At 40.0% G+C, this 20,865-nt stretch overlaps 1 protein-coding gene across 2 annotated transcripts in view; it reads right to left on the bottom strand.

Moving 5' to 3' along the window:
- The window catches only part of FGD4 (FYVE, RhoGEF and PH domain containing 4), a 109,427-nt gene extending 89,051 nt beyond the window's left edge, over positions 1–20,376 (bottom strand). For both annotated transcript variants that reach the window (XM_047066935.1, XM_047066934.1), the window contains exons 1-3: positions 20,224–20,376; positions 11,052–11,235; positions 5,192–5,702 (exon numbers count right to left, since the gene is read on the bottom strand). In XM_047066935.1, the coding sequence (XP_046922891.1) occupies positions 5,192–5,702; positions 11,052–11,143 (603 nt within the window). In that variant the 5' untranslated portion in view covers positions 11,144–11,235; positions 20,224–20,376. The remainder of the gene's footprint in view (positions 1–5,191; positions 5,703–11,051; positions 11,236–20,223) is intronic.
- Between the last annotated feature and the right edge of the window lie 489 nt (positions 20,377–20,865).

Here is a 20,865-nt window from a genome sequence, read left to right as displayed (position 1 = left end):
TACTGTCCACACCCTGCCCACTGTGCCCTCAGGTAGGCATGCCTGCACAGGCACACATGATATTCTTCTGCCCCTACCTTCCCTGTCATGTACAGGTTTTAAGGTTTCCTTATAACATATCCCCTTTAGTAGATTTCAGTTTTTTAATCTCATGTTATACATATCTAACTTAAAATTTTTTTTTCTCCGTTTTTATTTATTTTTGGGACAGACAGAGACAGAGCATGAACGGGGGAGGGGCAGAGAGAGAGGGAGACACAGAATCGGAAACAGGCTCCAGGCTCCGAGCCATCAGCCCAGAGCCTGACGCGGGGCTCGAACTCACAGACCGTGAGATCGTGACCTGGCTGAAGTCGGACACTTAACCGACTGCGCCACCCAGGCGCCCCTATACATATCTAACTTTAATTTAAAGACACTGATAACACCTTGTGGGTAAGAGCTAAAGGTGTCACAAAGTACTCACAATTTTCCTTTAGTTCAGAGGTTTAAAAAAACAACAATCTGCCTACTTTGAGGTGTCTGGCTATATTTTAGATCACTGATACTGCAAAAGTTTAAATATTGGAAAAGTGTAGCTTTGCTCAAGTATGGTAGGGACAAGAGTTTCAATGAGGTAGGTATTCTTTATCTTTTATATGGTAAATGTAACAGTATTCTATATTCACCACTGAAGTGATTCTTGATCACAATACATTAGATATCAGTGAAAGTTACACAAGCTGAGACAATTTTCAAATAAGTTTTCATTATTAATAATACCTGTTCAAGAACTAATTTAATGTGGGGACACCTGGGTGGCTCAGTCGGTTAAGTGTCCAACTTCGGCTCATGTCATTATCTCACAGTTCGTGAGTTCAAGCCCCATGCTGGGCTCTGTGCTGACAGCTCAGAGCCTGGAGCCTCCTTCAGACTCTGTGTCTCCCTCTCTCTCTCCGCCCTTCCCCCACTCATTCATTCGTTCTGTGTCTCAAAAATAAACATTAAAAAATTAAAAAAAAGAGATCTAGTTTAATGTGTATCTACTTTCCTGAACTATCTTTGTGATTCTATTCTGCTCCTACCCCTCCATCCCCCAATCCTTCCTGCTCTCATTCTTGGTGGGCATTTAAGAAATACTCATTAAATTTAATACTGGTTATGGGCGCCTAGGTGGCTCTGTGGGTTAGGTGACCGACTTCAGCTCAGGTCATGATCTCAGTTTGTGGGTTCAAGACCCACTTCGGGCTCTGTGCTGACAGCTCAGAGCCTGGAGCCTGCTTCAGATTCTGGGTCTCCCCCTCACTCTGCCCCTCCCTGTCTCGCACTCTGCCTGTCTCTCTCTCTCCTTCAAAAGTAAATAATAAACATTAAAAAAAATTAATACTCGTTCAAATGAAACTTATTTAAGACTTCTGATTTAAGTCTCTACATCGAATTATATAGAGACTGAAGTAATTTTTTTCAGTTGTCTGCAGAGTGAAATTCAAAGTATTCCATAGTATCTTAGACGTTCAGACAGTTCAAGAAGCAGCTGACAATATGGGGGGGATGGCTATACTAACAAAGAAATATACCTATTAAAAACAGCATAGAATTATTATGACATTATCACTGAAAAGGGCCTTAAGATCACATCCAGTTTATATCCTTTAACTAAAGGCACAAATAATTTAATTGATTTGTTTGAGGTCATATCACTAGTTAGTGGACAAGTCAGAAGAAGCATCAAGATTTCCTGGTTCCAACGGTTCCACTATATACTATTTTTTTTTTAACATTTCTTTTTGATTGTTTTTAACTGTGGCAAAATATATATAACATAAAATTTACCACCTTAACATTACTAATATTTATGTTTGCATATTTGAACCAATGCAATATAACAGACACCAGAGCAGCAAAGGAGAACATATTATCACCACATATATATTAAATCCTAATGCTCCCCTTTAGATGAGAGACACATGTAGTGTTTGTAGCAATAGCTCTGCAGAGAAGATGTCATTTTTCTTCCCACACATAGCATGTGCCATCTACTACTTACATTCCCACTTAGGAGAAAGGCCAGCTGTACTAGTGCGTTCCGCTAGTTTAATAAGAAAGCCCTATTAATTCTTTCCCAAGCCAAATAAGACTCATCAATGAGAATGTACAGACAATAATATAGAACAGGAAAAAAAAAGTAGTACCCAGCAACCACAGGCATTACCAATCAAAATATTAATAAGAATAGTTCTTACTGGGGCGCCTGGGTGGCGCAGTCGGTTAAGCGTCCGACTTCAGCCAGGTCACGATCTCGCGGCCCGTGAGTTCGAGCCCCGCGTCGGGCTCTGGGCTGATGGCTCAGAGCCTGGAGCCTGTTTCCGATTCTGTGTCTCCCTCTCTCTCTGCCCTTCCCCCGTTCATGCTCTGTCTCTCTCTGTCCCAAAAATAAATAAATAAACGTTGAAAAAAAAAAAAATTTAAAAAAAAAAAAAAAAAAAAAAAAAAAGAATAGTTCTTACTGTTTTATAAATGCTTGCTGGTGGCATCATTCCAACTATAAAAGGACAAATGAGGAGTCTTGAGTTCTCGATTCTACCCTTCTCTTCTGTTCACCATGGTTCAAGCACAGAGACACTAAAATCTATGACTACATCAAGATGTAGTGAAGAGATTCATTTTGCAATGTCCTGTTTCTTTACTGTTTCAGATAATGTTACCAAGTATGACTCACTTTTCTCCCACCCACTTCCTTATTTAAACTTTCCCTGCTTGAGAGTCAGCATTTAAAATTAATTCACTAACTGGAAGAAAATAAGCCACTGGCTTTTTGTCTATTTGGGATCTTTTTCAGGGTTGGTGAAAACTGTACCATACTGTGGATTTCATTTTAGTTAAGGTTCTAAAAACATCAATCAATCACTTTTTACTCTGATATTTTACTATCAGTCAGTCCTTTTGAATTTCTGCATAATGTTAATGCCACTTAAGGCACAGCACCATAAACAATCCTAAATAGAGGGGCACCTGGGTGGCTCAGTCAGGTGAGTGTCCAACTCTGGATTTCAGCTCGGGTCATGATCTTGCATTTCGTGGGTTCAAGTCCCATGTCGGGCTCTGCGCTGACAGTGTGGAATCTGCTTGGGATTCTCTCTCCCTCTCCTACCCCTCTCCCTGCTTGCGCATGCACTCTCTCTCTCTCTCAAAAAGAAATAAACATTAAAAAAAATTTTTTTTTAATGTTTATTTTTGAGAGAGAGTGCACAAGAGCATGTGCGGGCAGAGGTGGGGCAGAGAGAGGGAGATACAGAATCTGAAACAGGTTCCAGGCTCCGAGCTGTCAGCAGAGAGCTGGATGCAGGGCCCGAACTCATGGACCGTGAGATCATGACCTGAGCTCAAGGTGGACACTTAACCTGAGACACCCAGGTGTCCTAAAATTAATAAACTTTAAAAAATCCTAAATGTTAGATTTAGGACTTGGATTTGTCATTTACAGATTTTCCTATAATTGTCAAATTTTCAATTCTCAACTCTCCCACACAGATTGTTATTTATAATCAAAAAGTGACTGAGCAATGGGAACTTTTTTTGTCCTTGGAGACAAAAACAAACTTTCTATTCTAGGGAACTGTATGATGATGCTTATAGTGCACCTTTGACCCAAGAAATTCCAAGTACTGTGTAAAGGCCATATTTATTAATCTCTTCAAAGCACTATATTGACATGAATAAAGAATACAAATGCAATGCTCTTGTTATAAGAATTGTATCAAAGCTTCTGCTATAGCACAAGTAAATTATGAATGTATCTCACCAGCAAATCAGCTCCTTGTAAGCTTAGATTTTGCACACAGGCAGAAATGCCATTCAAGCAGTTCACTGAACTGCAGCCCTCTTTAGAAAGGATGTGAACTTCCATTTTGCCACAGCCTCACCTCTCTCTAGTACATTACTTATGGATGCCGTATTCATTGACATTTCCTGCATTCAGGCACTTAAGTTTGTGATTTCTTGCATCAGGGACACAGTACTAGCCTGTGAGTCAGAACACCAAGAGGTCCAGGCTATTGTTGTGACCCCAGAAAATCACATCAACTTTCTGGAAGTGATTTCTAGAACTGTTTCTACTTCTATAAATGAATTGCTGAACTAAGATGATCTTTAAAGATCATCTTTTTTTTTTTTTTTTTTTAATTTTTTTTTTCAACATTTATTTATTTTTGGGACAGAGAGAGACAGAGCATGAACGAGGGAGGGGCAGAGAGAGAGGGTGACACAGAATCGGAAACAGGCTCCAGGCTGTGAGCCATCAGCCCAGAGCCTGACGCGGGGCTCGAACTCACGGACCGTGAGATCGTGACCTGGCTGAAGTCGGACGCTTAACCGACTGCGCCACCAAGGCGCCCCTTTAAAGATCATCTTTAAATCCAAGATTAAGTCAATTGTTTTAAAACCATACTAGTTAGAAAAAATTTTTAAATTAGAAGCCTGGAAAGAGTTATGGTTATAATCTGCTGAATAATTTGTGAATACTTCCATATTTGCATCCTTTTTAAAAATTTTTGTTTTTTTTATTATTTGAGAGACACAGAGAGAGCATGTGTGCGTGCTTGGGTGGGGGAGGGGCAGAGAAAGAGTCCCAAGCAGGCTCCACACTGTCAGCACAGGGCCCGATGCTGGGCTTGAACTCTCCAACTATGAGATCATGACCCAAGCCAAAATCAAGAATTGGATGCTTAACTGACTGAGCCACCCGGGTGCCCAGCCCCCTCCATATTTCTGTCCTTACTTGAAACATTTGCTGGTTCAAGTTACTCTTCCAGTTCTAGATTAGAAATGTCTGAAAAGCAAAGAGTATACAATTTCTTCTTGCTTATCCCGTAAATATACTAGGGATGTGTCCTTAACATCTAGAGCAACAAAAACATTTTCTTCCTATGCAAGTAAAAACAATAAGCTTGTGGTTTTCCTACATTAAAGTCTTCAGAACATTCTGACTCTTGAAATCACAAGAGAAAGATCAACAGAAACTACACAAGAAAAAGTGAAGTATTTTCTCATAGAGTAGAGGAAACATCCATTAGCAGGTAAAGCTTAAAACTGTTTAACTGGTAGTGTGGGTGATCTGACTCATTGCTTTCACCAGTGCTATTAAGTAGAGTTTTAAGACAGTAGTGGAACAGGTGGTGCTTCCTCCTACTTCTGAGCCAGTCTCCCGCTTTACCTTCATCTCCTGGTGCTGGTCCAGCTGTTCCTGTTCCAGAGGGCTTTCTCCATCTTCCCGCTCTTGCACGTTTGCTTCCGCATCTGCCCTTCCTTCTTCTAGGGGGAGCACTTGGCTGACAGTGGAGGTCCTGCAGTTACTATCAGACGCGTTTGCATCATAGTCATTTGCCGTGGGTGATGCGGGTTCTGTGGTAGTTTTCTCCTTTCCTTCTCCATTCACTAAGTTCATAGCAAGCAAGGGTTCTGAAGTTTGAATAGGAGTATCTGGGCTAAGAGTGGCCGCTTTATCCTCCTCACACTCCATCTGGTTTTGTGCTGCCATCACACCGTTAGCCACACCAGTCTGTACACCCTGAGTTGGATCTGTGTCATTTCCCTGCTTCTGTGGTGGATGCTGGGAGAGGAGCTTTTGCTGAGGGGTGGTTGTCAATTTATGCCTTCCTGGTGTCCTAGGAGCATTCAGGTGCACAGCAGAATCTTTCTTCAAATCACTGTAATTTGATAATGTGCTAGAAGATAAAATACAAAAGAAGGGTGAAAACACTGGCATGGGAAAGTTCTATAAGACAGACCAGCTTATTCCAGCTGAAAGGAGGTATTTAGTGAAGACTTTCCTCTGATGGTTTTAGAAATGTGGATTAGAATAGGCGGGTATAGTTCTCAGTCTCTTGGGATACTATACACCCTTAAATAAACATTTCAATAAAGATGATAAGACTGAGCATTAGCTACAGGGTCTGGAACATTTCCTTAGGCTGTTTATCAGTATGGCTCATTTGTAAGGACAGAGATGTGAGAAACATTTATAGTTAATAAAGCCATCTTTTTCCAAGATTTTACTTTCATAACATTTTAAAAACAAGTATAGTCAGCCCCTCAGTTTATCAACAGGTTGGAAACCAAAGGTTACTTTTGTTTGGAAAGCAGAACACACATTCTCAGAAACTTTGTCACCTGCTCTGCCATAACCTAACTTATCTCTCTGCTTCCACTCTCCACCCCTTGGAATCCATCTCTCTAGGTCAACCACGGAGGTCGAACTCTCTGATGGCACCCTATACACTTACAGGTAGTCTAGCATTCTGACAATGGCTCAGGATTGTGTACACACAAGCCCCTGCTAGCCCCAGCCTCGTTCATTTCCATTCTCTTCCCTTGCCGTGCTCCTGCCCCTCCTGCCTCCTTGCTGCTCCCACATTCCCAACAAGCCAATGTGTGCATCTAAGGATCTCTGCAACTGTTGTTCTCTTTGCCCAGACAACTTCCCTAAGACATTGGTATGTCTTAGGTATGGGAAGGCTGACTCCTTCCCCTCATTCAGGATTCTGCTCAGACATCACCTCCTAGATTATTCTATTATAGCACACTCTACCACCAACTACACATCTCATTTTAGTCTTCCTTAAAGCCCTTGTTATTACTTGATATTATATATAACTCTTAATAGTATACAATGGAACCTAACCGCCAATATATTACAATGTCCCTATAGAAATATTTGCATAACATTTTAATCTAGGATTCCAGGGAGGAAAAACATAAATCTCTGGGCTGCAGTCTTGGAGAGATTCCTATGACCTAATAAGGAGACAAAAATGAGTACAGACTAATACTCTGTGAGGGCGCGGAACATGCCTATCATGTTCTCTCTGTTTTACCCCCACTGCTTAGCACAGTGCTGGAAATAGGAAAGTGCTCAGTAATCAGCAATGAGTAACTGTGATTGTGATGGTGATCATGGCAGTAATTCATAACAGCAGCTAACATTTATTTTAAAGTTTTTTTTAATGTTTATTTATTTTTGAGAGAGAGAGAGACAGAGACAGAGAGACAGAGACAGGGCATGAGAGGGGGAAGGGCAGACAGATAGAGGGAGACACAGAATCTGAAGCAGGCTCCAGGCTCTCGGCTCCGAGCTGTCAGCACAGAGCTTGATGTGGGGCTAGAACTCCGGACAGCGAGATCATGACCTGAGCCAAAGTCGGACGCCCAACTAACTGAGCCACCCAGGCACGCCCAGTGGCTAACATTTATTAAGTGCTGGAAAGTACACGGTATTCTTTACATTATTTGTTTCTACTCATAATAATTGAAAACAGGACCCCAAAATAGGGAAATTGAAGCTTGGACACTTACATAACGTGGTGGCATCACATGGCTAAGAAATGATAAAGCTAGAGTCCAAACCGTAAAGTCTGACTCTAAATTCCATGGTCTTAACCCCACATTGTAACACACTAGAACATGAAAGATGGAGTGAGAAGCAAGTGAGCAGGCTGCATATAAAATGTGGGGAAAAAGTCCAGAGGTGGCCTCTTCCCCAGAGCAGACTGACGTTACAGGGTAGAGGACATAGCAACACGGTTCACGGACAGTGCTGAGATGTGCGTTTCCTTCTCCCTTCATTCTACTCCTCCTGGACACTGCTGATCTGGACTGGAGAATGGAACAGAGAACAACAACAGACGGCAATAAGGTAATGAGGGAGGAAAAAAAGACAAGGTAAGCTCAGCACCACAGGAAGGGAAGGAAAAATCTGGCAGGGGAAAATGTCACATATATAAAGTTGGTCGTTGTCAATACAAATAAATATCACATACTCCACCATTAATATTTGCCTTCTGGGAGAGTATACCCTTAGCCTAGACAATTTCTCAAGCAGTCTTTGGACATTTGAATGGTATGGTCTTCCTTTTCCTGCCCACATCAGTGTCCAGAAACCCAACAGAAAAATCCTCAGCAGATCCTCTGAACCAAACTTTAGACTTGCTTGGGATTTTTGGAAAGAATAGTTAGGCATGAAAGATAACAACTTCCTGTAATAAGTAACATGCAGGGGATATGCAGGTAGAGGTGGGTTAGGGATAAGGTGGGGAGAGGTAAGTAAAAGCAGTGGTTGAGCCAATACATATATTCCTGCTGGTTTGTGGACGCCAGATCGTGCGGAAAAACAGTTGGCCTTGAAGTGCCTTAGGAAAACCAGTGTTCAGTTTCACGGAAGATGTTATTTCTTTCTATAATCCTGAAATCTTTCATAGGGTAAAAATACCAGTTTGTCTTATACCCCAAAAAACCAAAAAACCTAATAATACATACATAAATACATAAATAAGTAAATAAAATTTACATGCTCCAACGACATCCTCCAAATCACTCATCTTAATAGTGTTACCTGCATTATTGCAGAGCAAAATTCTGATTCCTAGGTAAAGTCTTAATAGGGTGGTCTAATAGTTTGGTGGTCTATGATCCCACTCTTCCTGTCAGTTTACTGTGGTAACTTGGTCTGATGAATCTCTATTCCACAAAATGCTAGTCTGAGTTGTAATAACTGGGGTGAAACCTGAGAGCTACACACACTGTAGGCGCATGGACATCACTCAACAGGAAATACAACTTCCATTCAAGTCCTGTAGACTCAATGCAACGCTAACCCATTCACACACTTTTAGGGCCAGTTCCTACTAGTAATACCTCACTAAGAACAGACAATCGTTTTTTAAAACTGGCAGCAGACTCTGCTACAAGTAACACCCCTTCAGCAGATTTGCCAAAATGCTCACGTTACATTCTATCTACACTTAAAGCCAGTTTGCTTAAAATGTCCTAAGCCACAACATCTCACTTTAAAAAAAATTTTTTTTTTCAACGTTTATTTATTTTTGGGACAGAGAGAGACAGAGCATGAACGGGGGAGGGGCAGAGAGAGAGGAAGACACAGAATCGGAAACAGGCTCCAGGCTCTGAGCCATCAGCCCAGAGCCCGACGCGGGGCTCGAACTCACGGACCGCGAGATCGTGACCTGGCTGAAGTCGGACGCTCAACCGACTGCGCCACCCAGGCGCCCCAACATCTCACTTTAGATACAACCTTCAAACTTTGCATCAAAAAATGACTTTGAATCTGTGAGGTTTGAAAGAGTCAAAGAAAACTGGTATTAACAGGTGGAAAAACTATGTCCATTTTGTGTATGGGCAGGAATGCAAATAGTTGGGTTACCAAAATGGTGAGAATCAGAAGGCTCAACCTGTTAATACTGACCCACTCAGGGCTTTCTTTCTTTTCTTTTCTTTTTTTAATCTTTTTATTTAATGTTTATTTATTTTTGAGAGAGAGAAGGACAGAGCATGAGCGGGGGAGGGCAGAGAGAGAGGGAGACACAGAATCCAAAGCAGGCTCCAGGCTCCGAGCTGTCAGCACAGAGCCCGACGTGGGGTTCGAACTCACCGACCGCGAGCGAGATCATGACCTGAGCTGAAGTCGGACGCTCAACCGACTGAGCCACCCAGGTGCCCCATGGGCTTTCTAAAGCCACCCCCAGACCAGGTATGCACTACAGACAGGGGTCCGGGCTCCAGGCCTTCCTGATATTTCCTGATATTATGCAGTCACTGGATTTGGCCCTGGGAATCTGCACACGTTAAGGGTCATTCTCTGTGCTACTGAATCAACTTGCCCTGAGAAAAAAAAATTAACTGTTCTTTCCTAAATCATTCTAGTAAAGATTACTATAATTTAAGGTAGCAAAGGTATTAAAATTCCTACTTCAGAGGGAAAGATGTTGAAGTTTTAGTGTTTATGACTCAAGTTCCCACAATTGATTGGGAATGAAAAATGAAGACAGGCTTCTGGACTCCTTTTGTCAAGAACTTGTTACTATAGTCTCATTTTATTTTAAATGTTTATTCATTTTGAGAGAGAGAGAGAGCACAAATTGGTGGAGGGGCAGAGAGAGAGGGAGACACAGAATCCAAATCACCCTCCAGGCTCTGAGTTGTTAAGCACAGAGGCCGACATGGGGCTCAAATCCACGAACCACAAGATCATGACCTGAGCCCAAGTCAGACACTTAACCAAGTGAACCACCCAGGCACCCCAGCATTTTAAATGAGGGACATTGTAGTTTTGCACTTGGTCACAATTTTCAGAAGATTTTTGAAGTATTTCCAAGCTATGATCCACTATATAAATAACAATACATCCTGCAAATAAATCATGAAATCACCCAGTGGGAAACCATTCCCAAGTATTACACCAGAATAAATGGAAACATTTAGCTTCAAGGATGAAAGGGAGGCTATATATGTTGCTTAATTAAATACAGACTTTTGGTGACAGATAAAATTAAAATCCTTCTGACAAAATTTTTTTAAAAAACTTCTACTTCTATCAGTGATGGGCATTCCAAGAAAAAGCAACTGAGGTCATATATGAGTTTATTTTTATCTTTAAGTGAGAAATACACTTTTCACCTACTTTTTTTGAAACATTAGGACTAAAGAATAAAAATTGTATCTAATAAATGCAAAACTGAGCATGCATTTTGCTGCTGGCAGTATCTCCTCCTTACAAAGGAGGGAAGAGAGGGGACTAGGGACTGAATGGGTACTGAAGACTCCTGTTAAATAAAGTGGGTCAGAAAGAAGGCCACAGAGATGGCACAGGCCGGCAGAAACTACATGCACAAACATACAAAGTGAGAAACAAAGAGACAGAGGCAACCTGCTGCTCTTCCGACCCAGACATCTAGCCACAAACAGAAGGATGCAATGGAGTAACCCAGAGTGACACAGGCAAATACAAAGGAAATGAGAGAGTGTATCTATTGATCTATACAGCACACAGCATGATAAAAAAGCTTCTGGCACAGAGTGCTACACACCGGTCATATACAGAAAATGGTAATTCATATTAGGGCAAGTTTAAATATTTTTAAAATTTATTCTTTCCAAAAGCCTACCAAACCTAGTAGAATAAAATACTTTTGAATTACAGAATCTATTACTCTATCATCTTAAAATGAAACAAACAGCTTTTCTCTCCCCACGTCCTTTTCCCATTGTATATTAGCTCTTACCTGCCTCCTTCAAAGCGACTGATGAGATCAGATACCTTGCTGGGTTTTTCTTTTGAGACACAAGAAGCAGAGGCAGGTTTAACTTCTTCCATCCTTGGTTTTGCACTAGATAAAGCTTTATGCCTGGGAGTTTGGTGTATATTAGACGAAGGTGGATTCTGCAGATGTAATGGCTTTGGAGGCACTGTAGACAAAAAATGAAAAGAATTGAATATTTCACTAAGATGTGTTCCACAACAAACATATTTCATATCTCATGCAAAAATCTTCAGCATTATCAAGCTTCTGTAAAGGGGTCTGTCAAATCTGTACTGAATCTTAATCAACAGACTTCCATCTATCTTAGACATTCGCTGTGTCCTGTGGAAATCCCATCTCCAAGAATCAAGCGGTTCTTTTAATTTTAGGTCATTTTAAATATGGCTTTATTAAACATCTAAGGATCTATATATTTCTATGACCTTCCCAAGCCTATTAAAGATAACATAGCAGTTTTTATCTAAACAGAGAAAAGAAAGTACTAAGTTTGAAACTAATTCCCAGGGATACACTGCTTGCTACAAAACAGATTTTCTAACAACAGAGTGATAAGTAATATACCAGAATCCAAAGCTAGTAAATCAAACATAAAAGCCAACAAAACAACATCAAACAACAGTAATTACTGTAGCATCTTCCCATTTAACAAAAACTCCTTATCTCATTTGATCTTAGAGAAAATCTTTCGCATCACAGTCCTTTGAGGTAGGTAGCGTTATTCACCTCTTATGTCTATGAAGGCTCAGAGTGGTTAAGTGATTGGCCTGGAGGAATAAGGCTGATCTGATTCCATGACTGGTACCCAGACTCTAGCTCCTTCCTCCTCCAGCACTGCTCCTCATCACACATCCAGCAAAAGGGGGTGATAGGAGTTCTACTAGTATTGTCTGCTATGTTAATTGTTGGCTTGTATTAATACACCACAGATTCGCTGCTTACTACTAAGCCCTTCCCTCAGTTAACAGATCATTTCCTGAAATACTAAAATCCACAGAATTTCTCTTAACAGATGAGGAATTCTGTAGATGAGAAAATATAATATGCCGTAAATGCTTTACCAGTATAGGAATTACTTCAGTTTTGAAAATCAATATACTTTGCCTCTTAGATTAACATTCTGGGCAAAGGATTATAGAACATGTATGTATTTTTCTATAACTGGTTCTAACAAATTAAATAAAATCATCTTTTTTTCTTTTTTTAAACCCTTCTCCTAACTTCCAAAAGAAGGGAGGAGAATCATGTCTCCTAATTACATGCCCCATTTTCCCCCAGCTGGTTATCCTGGTTTTTAGTCATCTCATTTCTTCTATAAACTCGGCTAGCTGACAGTTGCCTGATGCTCACTGGCCCAGATGTCATCATTTCTATGCCAGTTATCAATTCTTTCAGAGAAGAAGAAGAAGAAGAAAAACATATCACAATGAACTAGAGGTAGAATAATTAATTCACCTCATTCCCTTTTGAGGCAAGAAGAAAATCCCGATTAAAAAAATGATATGCTTCTTTTATATGGAAATGGAATTATTTTCCAAGATCTGCTCAGTGGGGATGGTTAAATATAGTACCCATTGAAAAAGAAGGGACTTAAATAAGTGTGACATTTGTCAATTTTAAGGAAAAATTTCCTGTGTAGAATATATACCAAAATAGCAAAGTAGCACAAGATCCCACCAAAAAAGCAGTTTTAATATCAGAAATAATTTCAACATTCCTAATTAGAATATTCAAAAAAGGGAATGAATATGTTATTTATAGCCCGGTAAAAATGGTTATATAAACATTGTTATGAAATTCTTGTACCTCATCCATCCAGAGTTTACTCAGTGAACATTACTTACTTATTACATATCAGACTCTCTTAGATGCTTAGAAAACTCAAATAAGATGGTACATACCTAAATAAGTGTGACATTTGTCAATTTTAAGGAAAAATTTCCTGTGGAGATATATACATATCAGGCATTTTCCTGTCTCAACTATGCCTATCTCTTAAACTGTTTCAGAGGATAGTGTACTTTTTCTCCAAAGTGTTTATAATAAATTATTATGATTAGGTAGTCAAACAGTATCGCACCAACCAGAAATAAAACAGTAAGTATATTAGAGATATAAAGCTTTCTCTTTCACAAAATTGGCATTCTGTGAGGGTAAGAAACAAGTTTATTTTGATCACAAATATATTCACAGTAACCACATGCACAGTGCTTGGCAAATTTGTGGAATACACAAAGGAACAAATTAGTGTCATCAAGGAGTTCATCATCTAGTGAGGAAACAGCTTAGCGATGTTGGGAAAGGTGGGCATTGGGGTGTTTTAGAAGCACAGAGGAGGCATCTATCTCAGCAAAGGGAGACAACCCAAATGGAAAATAAAGTAAATATGCACATCTTAAATAAAAGAGTACAAATGTTACAGGTATATGACAAAAATCTCAAGATGATACATGAATGGCTAACGCGTCAGAAACACGGTCCTAGGGGGAAATAATGTGTATTTTGGTCAAAAACTGTAACTGATGTAAAAATGACTATCTTTCCCTCCCCCACCTCCTCTCTCATCATTTCTCATCTTTCTTTTCCCCAACTTCCAAATGCTCTCTGGACATCTCCTCGGTGTTCTATCAGCACCTCCAGTTCAATCCTGAAACTTAACTTACTACTTTTTCCCTCTGTAGCCCAAGGGATGTAATAATAAAAACAGTGTTCAACCTCGCTAATAATTAGGGAAATGAAAATTAAATTTAAAATACGATTCTACTTCAGCACCATCAAGTTAACCAAAAAATTTAAATCTGACAATACCAAATGTCAGTGAGGGAATCAGACAATATGAAATCTCACACATTCTGGGAGGGAGTATAAATTTACAGAACCATTAAGAACTTGACATTTCCAAGGGCGCCTGGGTGGCTCAGTCGGTTAAGCGTCCGACTTCAGCTCAGGTCATGATCTCACAGTCTGTGAGTTCAAGCCCCGCGTCAGGCTCTGTGCTGACAGCTCAGATCCTGGAGCCTGTTTCAGATTCTGTGTCTCCCTCTCTCTCTGCCCCTCCCCTGTTCATGGTCTGTCTCTCTCTGTCTCAAAAATAAACGTTAATAAAAAAAAAAAATTAAAAAAAAAGAACTTGACATTTCCAAAATATATATCCTACAGCAATTCTTACATATCTATACAGAGCTTTAAAATTTTTTAAATTAATTCAGTATTACTGAATACGTATTAAGTTCTATCCACTTGATCTTATCAATGAGCAAAGGAAATGAAACAAAAATGTCCAATAAGTAAACCATATATGAGAAGGTGGTGAGAGCTAAGAAAGAAGGGGGAGGGCTCAGAACAAGATTAAAGGGATCTGGAATATGGTAGGAAGTGCAGATTGCAGTATTAAGTAGGGCATTCAAAGGGGGCCTCTTCGAAAGGTGCAGATTTGAAGAAGACTGGAAGTTGGGGGAGTTACTTTGGGAAGAGCATGCCATCAAGTAGAGAACAAGCTAGAGATAATGGAAGCCAATGTGACTGAAGTCAAAGCAGCAAACAGGCAAGAGTAGGTACTGAGGTCAGAGCGAGGGCATGATAATGTAGAATCTTGAGGAACCCTGTAAGAATAGTGACTTTGAGTGAAATGAGAAGTCGCCACAGACTTCTGTGAAGCCAAATAACATGACAGGACTTCTGTCCAACTGTGTCACTCTGGCTGCAATGTTGACAATGCAGAGAAACAGGGTAGAAGCAGGGAGAAGGGTCAGGAGAGTACTGTGGAAATTCAGCCAAGAGCCAAGAGTACTTAGAAGAAGGCAGTGAGGAATGTTGGTTTCCAGGTATGTTTTAAAAGCAGACTTCCTGGGACACCTGGGTGGCTCAGGCAGTTAAGCTTCGGACACTTGACATTGGCTTAGGTCATGTTCTCACAGTTGTCAAGCCCTGTGTGGGGCTCTGTGCTGAGTGTAGACCTGCTTGGGATTCTCTCTCCCTCTCTCTCTTTCTGCCCCTCCCTTGCTCATGCTCTCTCTCTCTCTCAAATAAACTTAAAAAATAAATAAATAAAAGTAGACTTCCTGGAAGAATAAATGTGAGGTATGAGAGAAAGAGAGAGGAATCAAGGATGACTCTGGAGACCTTCAGCCTGAACCACTGGAAGGATGGAATTTTCATCAAGGGACAAAACAGGTGAAGCAATTTTTGGAGGGAAGATGAGCAGTCCAGTTATGGACATGCTAAGTTTGACATTATCTAGTTGACTATAAATAAAATGGGCTTATTACAGCCAATTTTACAGACCATAAGTACAATAAAACAATTTACTTAAAAATTTCCAACCATCCAGAGGCACCTCGGTGGCTCAGTCGGTTGAGCATCCCACTTCGGCTCAGGTCATGATCTCGTGGCTTTTGAGTTCGAGCCTCGTGTTGGGCTATGTGCTGGCAGCTCGGAGCCTGGAACCTGCTTTGGATTCTGTGTCTCCCTCTCTCTGCCCCTCCCATGCTCACACTCTGTCTCTCAAAAATAAATAAACATTAAAAGAAATCCAACCATCCAAAATAATTACTGAACATGAAAAAAAAAACCCAAATTAATAGTTTAAATTTGGGGATTACCAGAGGATTTGGTTACTCTTATTTTACTTACTATGAAAAACAATAGTTGGCTTTTTTTTTTTTTTTAAAGTAAACCCTACGCTTAACATGGGGCTTGAGGGGCGCCTGGGTGGCTCAGTTGGTTAAGTGTCTGACTTCAACTCAGGTCATGATCTTGTGGTTTGCGGGTTCGAGCCCTGCGTCGGGCTCTATGCTGACAGCTCGGAGCCTGATTCCTGCTTCAGATATTGTATCTCCTTCTCTCTATGCTCCTTTCCCATTTGTGCTCTGTCTTTCAAAAACAAATAAACATTAAAAAAAAAAATGGGCTCAAACTCATGACCCTGAGATCAAGTGTCGCATGTTCTACCAACTGAACCAGACAGGCGTCCTATACAGCTGGCTATTTTTAATGCATTATACATTTACAACATATTATACTTTAAAAATGGGACATTACACATAGAATGCTTTACTTTAAGAGCAAATGGAATAGGTTTGAGTACTTTACATTTACTTAAATTATTTAGGCAATAATGTTTCAAAGTTCATGATACTTTTTAAACATTAAGGTTTAATGACTGATAAGTGATAATATGTAGGCTCTATCAAAATAATTAACTATGGAGAATGTTGTGGATCAAAGCTCCTAAGAGAAAAAGAACTATTAGCTTTAATTGCTAAGGAAGTTATTTTGAGTTATGTCTAGCATGGCAGGAAATAGGCCAATATTAAAAGTGGTAAACAAGAATAAAGACTTATGTTGGAAGTTGCTCAGTAATTTATTTGTTTGACTGGTAGGATTGGTATGAAGTGAATAAACCATTGTTTTCCAAGGCTTTAGGGTATTTCTGAGGCTGAGGCAAAATAAGCCCTAACTATTGAAGGAATCCATTTCAAAAGCTACAGGCTCTTACTTACATTCAAATGTAAGCTTATCTCATCTAAAATTTAGCACTTTTATTGTTTTAAAAACTGTAATTCTTCAAAAATATTTGTTGGTATTTAATTGATATAATGACATGCAACATTATTTTAATTTCAGGTGTATAATATGATCCAATATTTGTATTATTGCCAAATGATCACCAAAGTCTAATTAACATCCATCACCACACAGTTAACATTTTTTTTTTACGTGATGAGAACTTTGAAGATCTCTTCTCTTAGCAATTTTCAAATATACAAAATCCAGTATTATTAACTATAATCACCAAGCTGTACACTATATCCCCATGACTTACTTACTAGTAAACACAAAAATAGAAACCTGATATTGTTCCAGACACGTTAGTACATAATCACCATGAATAAATGTATTTAATATTGTGCTTCCTTTTTTTTTTTTTTAATTTTTTTTTTCAACGTTTATTTATTTTTGGGACAGAGAGAGACAGAGCATGAACGGGGGAGGGGCAGAGAGAGAGGGAGACACAGCATCGGAAACAGGCTCCAGGCTCCGAGCCATCAGCCCAGAGCCTGACGCGGGGCTCGAACTCCCGGACCGCGAGATCGTGACCTGGCTGAAGTCGGACGCTTAACCGACTGCGCCACCCAGGCGCCCCAGTGCTTCCTTTTAAATATCACTAAAATTGGGGCGCCTGGGTGGCTCAGTCAGTTGAGCGTCCCACTTCGGCTCAGGTCATGATCTCATGGCTTTTGAGTTCGAGCCCCGTGTCAGGCTCTGTGCTGGCAGCTCGGAGCCTGGAGCCTGCTTCGGATTCTGTGTCTCCCTCTCTCTCTCTGCCCCTCCCCTGCTCACACACTCTCTCTCTCTTTCTCTCAAAAATAAACATTAAAAAATTTTAAAAATAAATAAAATAAATATCACTAAAATAGATTGTAGCTATGATATTATTAGCACTCCACATGAGGAAAAAAAAAACAAACATATTTATTTATGAGCTCTTTTGAGGATCCAGATCAGAGTTTCTCAAACTACTAACATTTCATAGCTGATAATTCTTTGTTTTGAGGGGGCTGGCCTGTGCATTGTAAGACGCTGAACAGCATCCCTAGCCTCTGCCCACTAGCTGCCATTAGAAACTCCCACAAATGGTGTCAAGCAAAAAATTCTCTAGACAATACCAAGTATGGGCAGTGGGGTGGGGTGGGATGGAGTGGGTGGGCTGGGGTGCGGGGTGGGGCTGCAAAATTGTCTCCAGTTGAGAACACTTATCTAAAATAAGAATTTTCAGGGCCCTTGGGTGGCTCAGTCAGTTGAGTGTTGACTCTTGATTTCGGCTCCGGTTGTGATCTTACAGTGCTGAGAAGTCCTGAGATCGGTTCTGAGACTGAGCCTCGCTGCTTAAGATTCTCTCTCCCTCTCCCTCTGTCCCTCCCCCAACTCATGTGTGCACTCTCTCTCAAGAAAGAAATAAGCATCTTCAATTAAATTAAAATTACATAATGGAGCTTAAAGCGTCAGTAGGCTCACCATTCACGATTTGCAATTAAGTGGGAATAAAGATATCAGCGTGATAATCTCTTGATGTGTGCAGGAAGTCCCCATGATATCCCTTTGCTTTCTCCCCTTCAGTTATCCAAATATTCTTAAGAGTTTGGAGAAATTAAAAGTAAGCTTCTCTCCACTAGAGGGTGGAGAACACTTTCATTTGGTCAATAAGTAGTCCCCAATCTCTTTGGCAGCTGATCTGACAATACCAAGATGTAGCCTTCTCTCCCGAATGTTTTTCTCTATATGGCACACATTCTTGCAAGTCTTAAGCAAAGAACAGCAGAAACAAAATAGAGGAAACGTGGTAATGGAGCAGGGAGCCAATTCAACAAGTGTTGCTGAAGGCCTGCTCTGCTATGGAGGGACTGGCAGTACAAAGGCAGAAGAAAACTAAGATGGATGAGTGAAATATATTCTAGGTCAGACTGCAGTGAATGCGAAAACATACGTTTGAGGAAACACAAAATATCAAGGGTTAGGGTGGGGTTAAAATTTTAGCTGGGGAACTAGGGAAGGGCCAAACAATGAGTGAGAGTACTTTTAAAGTATAATGTTCTCTAAAGTCATTTATTTAAAATCTGAAAATAGTCCCTATAGTTATATAAAATTATATTTATTAACCCATATTCAAAACAGGAAGTAAATATGTATTTAAATATCAAAATACTGACTTCTATTAAACTTTCATTAAGCTACAAACAGCAAAGGCAAGGTCAAGTGTTGTCTCCCTAAAAAATATGATTATTTTGGCACATAGCTCAGGAAGGACACTTGTGTAATTTATCTCAATGAACTATGAAAAACAATGAAGTAATGCATCTTCCCTAAAAAGACTTTATTAAATAATGAAATTCCTGTTTGTGATCTGGGCAATTACATAAAACTGAATTGCATTCATTTTTTATAGTCTTACCTCATTTGATCTTTGTCAGCTGAGGTCTAATGAGCAAGAGGGAACCTTGTATTTTGTAAATAAAACAGCTTAAATCATGCTCAAAAAAATGTCTATGTTCATATTCATATGAATTAAATAGGGAGAGATATGGCCAAAATAAAAGGCTATAAACTCATGAATGGACCATTCATCTGAAGCACCAATTATTTGACCTTACTTGACAGTCATACTTGATACGACTACAAATACAGCTACCAGTGAGAACAAAAAGGAAAACGTCCCATAATCTGGAAGATAAGCCCCTTTTAAAGGTCTCTTTCAGAAATCCTAAAAACATAAGAACTTTAAAGAGTAACAGTCACTCTTTTATGATAGATTCTCTATAACACTTTTTTCCTTGCAAGAACAGGAAAGAGACCAAAGTTAATACAACATAAATCAAAATGCTCAGCATTTGGTATAAATAAAAATTTATTCGGAAGAAACTACACATTAAATCATAGTAGAGCTTAGCTTTGTGTTAACGTTTCCAAAGGCCTTACTGTGTACCATCAAAACTGTAATTTTGTGCTTCTCACAGTTAATACCTGGTTTACCAGAAATTTATTGCTAAAAGGAAATGGTTCCTGAACAAAATATTCAAAGATTTCCACCATTATAACTGTTTCCTCCCCTTGTTGGCTGCTCAATTCCTGAATGGATGAGCCATTTATTTCAATTTCTGTGAAGCCTTTTCAAGCCCCAGTTCCTGAACAGTAGAAAATCACATTTACTAAGTATGTTAAGCACGGCTTTACAATGATCTGTTTCACAGATCCTCTGAAATCTAGCAAGGCATACTGACTTTCTGACAGCACTCATTCATTTGTCACACATTTATTATGCAAATAGTAAGTTAGGCCCTGTACAAGGTCAAGCATAATACATGAAGCGTCCCTGTAAGGGACAGTAATTCCAGCAATGAGAAAAGAACCCTAAGAGAAAAAATGTATAAGGTGTTTTAGGAGCAGAACAAATACCCAACTCTGCCTGAGACTGATTTTTTTTCCCCTGAAAAAAATAAATGCACCCAATTCCTCCCATTGAAAGCTTAAAACTCTTTCTTAGTCATTATCATTCTTCTGGATAGCCTTCATCAATGAACAAAACACCCAATCTAATTAAAAAAGAAAAAGAAAAAGAAAAAACAACCCACCAGCATACCTTGTGGCTTTGGACTTGCAGCTGAGTGTTTTGCTGGCGTTTTTCCATTTATTCCCTGAGCCTCTTCATCAGATACATTCTGATCAACCCGTGGGGTTGTGCTGCTTTTCACACAAGGTGGAACTAGAGTGATCTTTGGACAGGTACTGATGCCTGGGAGAGTTGAAAAAGAAAGGACAGGTAAATACAGAGGTGGAGCACAGCTATGTCACATGACCTGAATTCCTTTTTATCCCGTAAAACAAAAACAATCACAGTTACAAGACTAAGCATAGAAATATTTTTCCCATGTGTACTGGCCTTGACAGAATTTCTTGGGAAAGATCTCATTCCATGTGTTGAGAAACCTCGGTAATGCACGCTGACAGAGATCGAGCCCCTTCCTCCCCCACCACACACACACTCCCTCTCTTCCTCCCTCCCTTCCTTTCAGGGCCACAGAAAGGGCAGAATGCAGCTGCTACTGGTGAAGGAGAAGACAGGAGGGCCCCAGCATTAATCTGCTGAAAGCTTTCCTTTCCAGCAGCCAGTCACCAGTCATTGAGTGACTCTCAAGAACAAAGCAGGAAAGCACCAACATGACAGCTGACTTAACGACTCTAGAAGAACGGCTCGATGAATAAAGAAAAAATACATATACCC

Source organism: Lynx rufus, unplaced genomic scaffold (assembly GCF_022079265.1).
Source record: "Lynx rufus isolate CCGP_SWC_20201006 ecotype Redwood Valley unplaced genomic scaffold, mLynRuf1.p SCAF_7, whole genome shotgun sequence".
In the NCBI taxonomy this organism is placed as follows: Eukaryota; Metazoa; Chordata; class Mammalia; order Carnivora; family Felidae; genus Lynx; species Lynx rufus.
Note: the sequence above shows the minus strand (reverse complement) of the source record. Positions and strands in the feature narration are given on the sequence as shown.